Source organism: Centroberyx gerrardi, chromosome 13, assembly GCF_048128805.1.
Source record: "Centroberyx gerrardi isolate f3 chromosome 13, fCenGer3.hap1.cur.20231027, whole genome shotgun sequence".
Classification (NCBI taxonomy): Eukaryota; Metazoa; Chordata; class Actinopteri; order Beryciformes; family Berycidae; genus Centroberyx; species Centroberyx gerrardi.
Window position 1 is genome coordinate 5,294,737 of NC_136009.1, and position 4,594 is coordinate 5,299,330.

The window sequence follows — 4,594 nt, forward strand, 5'->3', positions numbered from 1 at the left end:
CACCTGCTATGGAGTTTATGAGAAGGAAAATGCTGATTAGGCTATAATAAAGGTGAGGCAGCACATGTAAATAGGGGGAAAAAAATCCTTTCATCCTACCAGAGTGAAATTGTGTCGAATATGGACACAAATACAGACACTTTTTGTATCATGTCTTTTATTTATTTTGTTATTAGCTTATTCACATTGGCTGATATTTCATAAAAATGCAAACATTTTTCATTTTTTCCTCAGTGCAGGGGAAACAGTACATTTCCCAGTTTCATTCTGATGAAAAACAAAATATTTAATAATTTAAGGGATTTGCAAAATTTCATTTTCTTTTATTTTTTATGAATTACTTATCGATATGGTGACAAACCAGATTTTTACAAATTTTTCATGCAAAATACCCCATAAAATAAAAATGACAAAACACATCAAAAAGCCTCTACTAGCTATTTTTGTTAAGAAGCAGCAGGTCAAATTTGGAGGCCACATCTATAAATTAAGTTGAACTGTGTTTTGCATATGGGTAGGGATGGGACGAAATGCTTATCTCATGATATGATTCCATATATGATGCGATACAACCACCATACAATGTGATAAATAAAAGTTCAATGACAACAAAGCCTGACTGTGCAGAATTATGTTTCTGAGACACAAATCTTTCTAGCGATGCCATTGGCTGCTAGAATGTAAACAACAATTTAAAAATGTTATTACAAAGTGACAATAATATAATGTGGATGGAGAGCTTGTGAAATTGTGATGAGCAAGCGTCTCATTTGTGATTACTACAGCAGAATAAAATGGAGCTAATATCACAATTCATTTTTCTGCCCCACGATACGTATTGTCACATTTTTGTATCGCGATATATTGAATTTCGATATATCGTCCCATCCTGATCAGACAGTATGTCATTTGTGCCTAGTGAACTAACTATTTATAGTTGTTTTTGATGATTGTTTTATATATATGTTTTACATTTATTATGAAACTACAGTACTTACAGAAGTGTTTTAATATCTCTAAAACTAACCAATCCAGCAAAAACCTTAATGGACCAAAGCGATCAGTGGGTGCCGGCCTGTTTCTGGCCCCATGTGAGTACAGTGTGTCCTAATGAGTCTGGACCCCAGGGTGAACCTACATGTACTTCATTTAGATCCACCGCCTCAAGACCAGTTAAGGTGCCTGGATTTAGACAATAGAGGGCGAGGACGGCTTCCTGATAAAGAATGTAGGGCAATTAACATCAGCAGCAAGCCTGGAGGACATGGCTTTAGAAGAGAGAGAGAGAGAGAGAGAGAGAAAGAAAGAAAAAAAGAAAGAAAAATACTTGTCTTCATCTCAGAATTCTGACTTTAAACTCAGAATTCTGAGATAAATCTCACAACTCAAATACATTTTTCACATGTGGCCCTAATCCCCTTCCGTAGATTTCAGACCAAAAATCCCATAGAAATGTATTTTGAATGGTCTTTGCAGCACAAGAACGTGTGTATAGAGTGAAGGTGTGTATATAATATTTTCCATATTGCTCCATGTTGAAGCCATCAGGGTGGGAGAACAATCGGGCCTCTCATTCGTTTTCTGGCTGTTTTCTCAACCACCGCTGTTTCCTTCACCCAAGGGTGCGTCCAACACCAACATGGCCTTCCTGCCAGCGTTCCAACACACACACACACACACACACACACAGAGGGAGAGAGAGAGAGAGAGAGAGAGAGAGAGAGAGAGAGAGAGAGAGAGAGAGAGAGGCAGAAATCAGAAATACCTACATAATACATATATAATACATACAAAATCCAATGAAATTTGAGGTGTGAGTGACATCAGTCCCAGCCAACCAGCACCTGGCCTGGCTGGGGTGGGCGGGACTCAGTGTGCTGGACACACGGACACACACACACACACACACACACACACACACCATGCAACCTGGATACATAAAACAGCAGAGAGAGGGAGAGAGAGAGAGAGAGGGGGGGGGGGGGGGGGGGGGAGAGATAACAGAGCAGTGTGGAGAGAGAGGGAAAGAGTGAAAAAGAGTGTGTGTGTGTGTGTGTGTGTGTGCTAGTAGAGAGAGAGAGGGAGAGAGAGAGAGAGAGGAGGAGCAACAGAGAGTTAAGTAGATCTACTTATACAGTTGAGAGAGGGAGAGATAGAGAGAGAGAGAGAGAGACAGTCTTTACCTCAGACTTCAGTGGCACTGGACCTACAAAAAGACAGGAACGAGGGAGGGGAAAAGAAACAGAAAGACAGAAAGAAAAGAAAGCACAGAGGTGAAAAGAGAGAAAAGAGAGAACAACAGTGGAGGAAGACAAAGTATAGACAGAGAGTGAAAAGAAAGTTGCCGAGCTGCTGGGAATCCATCCAGCAGACTGCAGACACTTCACTTCTGTGGAGAAAACGAGTGGGACTGGGAGTGTACTGGGAAGGCGGACTGGTTTACTGGGAGGCACCATGGCCGACAACGCCAACGAGGAGTCGGACTATTACCCCGGGAAAGACGAGCTGGACTGGGGCTACGAGGAAGGTAGGAGAGTCTTCATCACTGCTGCGTGTGAAGGGATGCTGGGAAAAACGAGTATCATCCAAATCTCTATATTACACTTTAATGTACTTTACTACATCTTAAGTCATTTAATCTAGTGTTGGGACTTAAAGGACTTAATCCACAACTTTTTCATATGACTAAATGTCTGATTTGTTGCTCTCTATTGCCAGTTAATACCATACAATAGTGATTCAGCCTATATTCAGTTCATGAAAGCTTTTATATTTGCTGTTCTAAACACATATAAGAGGGTCCGTCTTTCCGAAGTGATGTGTTTTATGTTTACAGAAGCAACAACTGTGGTTTGTTTTGGACTAAATAGAAGAAGGTAGAAGAAATATAAGAAGCTGCAGTCTACACTGAGTGTCTTTATTATTACAGTATGTTGGACAAGTGTCTACATTGAGTGCAAAATGCAATGACCGCTTATCACCAAAGGTGTCGCCAAAATTAAGAAAAACAAGAATCTTGCGGATTATCACTTTAAAATCGTACTTTTTCTTAAAACAAGTGGCAAAAATCTGCCAATTCATTCAGATAAATCCATTTTTTCCAACACATGAATTTGATTCAAAGAGTCTCTGTTTCTGCCTTGTTTCAAGGCAGATCAAGACAGTTTTATTTCTAGAAAATTCTTGAAACGAATTGATGTGCGTTGGAATCAACTTTGATGGATATTTTTTAACCCTATTTTTACAGTGTTTACTGTTAAGTCAGTCAGTCAGTCCAAAGATTCAAATTCTGATAAATACTTCAACTTCTTCAGTGTAATGTTGCCTTTCTAGCCGAATCCCAGCCAGAATCTGAGGAAAATATGAAAAATGTCCAGCTGCTACTGGATTTTCACCCTGATCTCCTGACACTGTGGAATGGCTTAACCGGAGCTAATTGGGTCAAACTGTTGATTTGACTATACTGTTAGCCCCAATTAGGCTTTTCCATAGAGGGATAGGGGATCGGGGCTTGTGTTCTAAACTGATGAGTGACATCATTTACTTTCAAAAGTATTCTCTAGGGATCAGAATGTTCAAATGATTTTTTCTCGTGGCCCAAAACTGATGAATGAACACTTATTTTGGGATGCGTCCCAAAAGACTTTGACAAACACCAAAGTAGAGTATAAGAATCATAAACTCATTGTTGTAGTTATGTCTTTATAAAGTTAATATCATTTCTATTGTCTCACCCTGTCTACCTCTTATTCTGCCTTTACTGAGCACCGAGGAATGTACTGTAATATTGAAGTGTAACATGTTACTGTAAGTATACTGACTGCTAGGTAACACTTCAGCATAGAGACACACATTGGATACTAATGTGTGGCTTAGAAATACCATCGCTGTCCTGCAGACACTTTGTATCTCCTATAGGGAAAACTGCTTGTTTTTCCATTAATGCCCATGTATTATTATTCTTTGTGGACAGTTTAAAGTTCATTTTCAATGGTTAACATGGAGATTAGGGGTTTCTGCAGGGCAACGGTGATATTTGTAGTTTATAAGGTCTTTATTAGAATGGAGGTTATTGGGAGAACTAGGTTATTAATGGATTATTATTATATTGTGAGAAAATAAATTAAACTGAATAGGAGCACAAGAAGTGGTTTATGGTGCCTCTAAAAGACCTTATAGACTATTTATGACAAATCATAAGCCAAATGAGGGAACCTTCAACTTACTAAAAGCAATGATGCAATGATAACATGAATCCTAATATACTAATATTTCTTTCTGTCACTCAACTGCATGATTTTGGTCTGAATAACATCACAAGTAATGCAATGCAGCAGTCATGTTGAGTCAGAGCTAACTGAGCTGTTATTATAAGTTATAATATGGAATGTGAATCATTCTCCCTTGCAGATCTGTCCACTAATTCTTTGCTTTGGAATAAATGCATGGCCAACATCCACTTTATTCAGGAACTGCATTGCTAACATTGTATTTAAAGATGTGTAAACCAATTATAATTACTTTTCATGGTGGATTACATGACAAAGTAAACTATATGCTTGAAAAGTAATTATAATCTCATTACACATTAATA

The 4,594-nt window shown here is 38.5% G+C and overlaps 1 protein-coding gene across 1 annotated transcript in view; it reads left to right on the forward strand.

Moving 5' to 3' along the window:
* The first annotated feature begins 2,200 nt into the window (after positions 1-2,200).
* The window catches only part of ca8 (carbonic anhydrase VIII), a 21,375-nt gene continuing 18,981 nt past the window's right edge, over positions 2,201-4,594 (forward strand). The window contains exon 1 of the mRNA XM_071906279.2: positions 2,201-2,527. Within this exon, the coding sequence (XP_071762380.1) occupies positions 2,455-2,527 (73 nt within the window). The 5' untranslated portion in view covers positions 2,201-2,454. The remainder of the gene's footprint in view (positions 2,528-4,594) is intronic.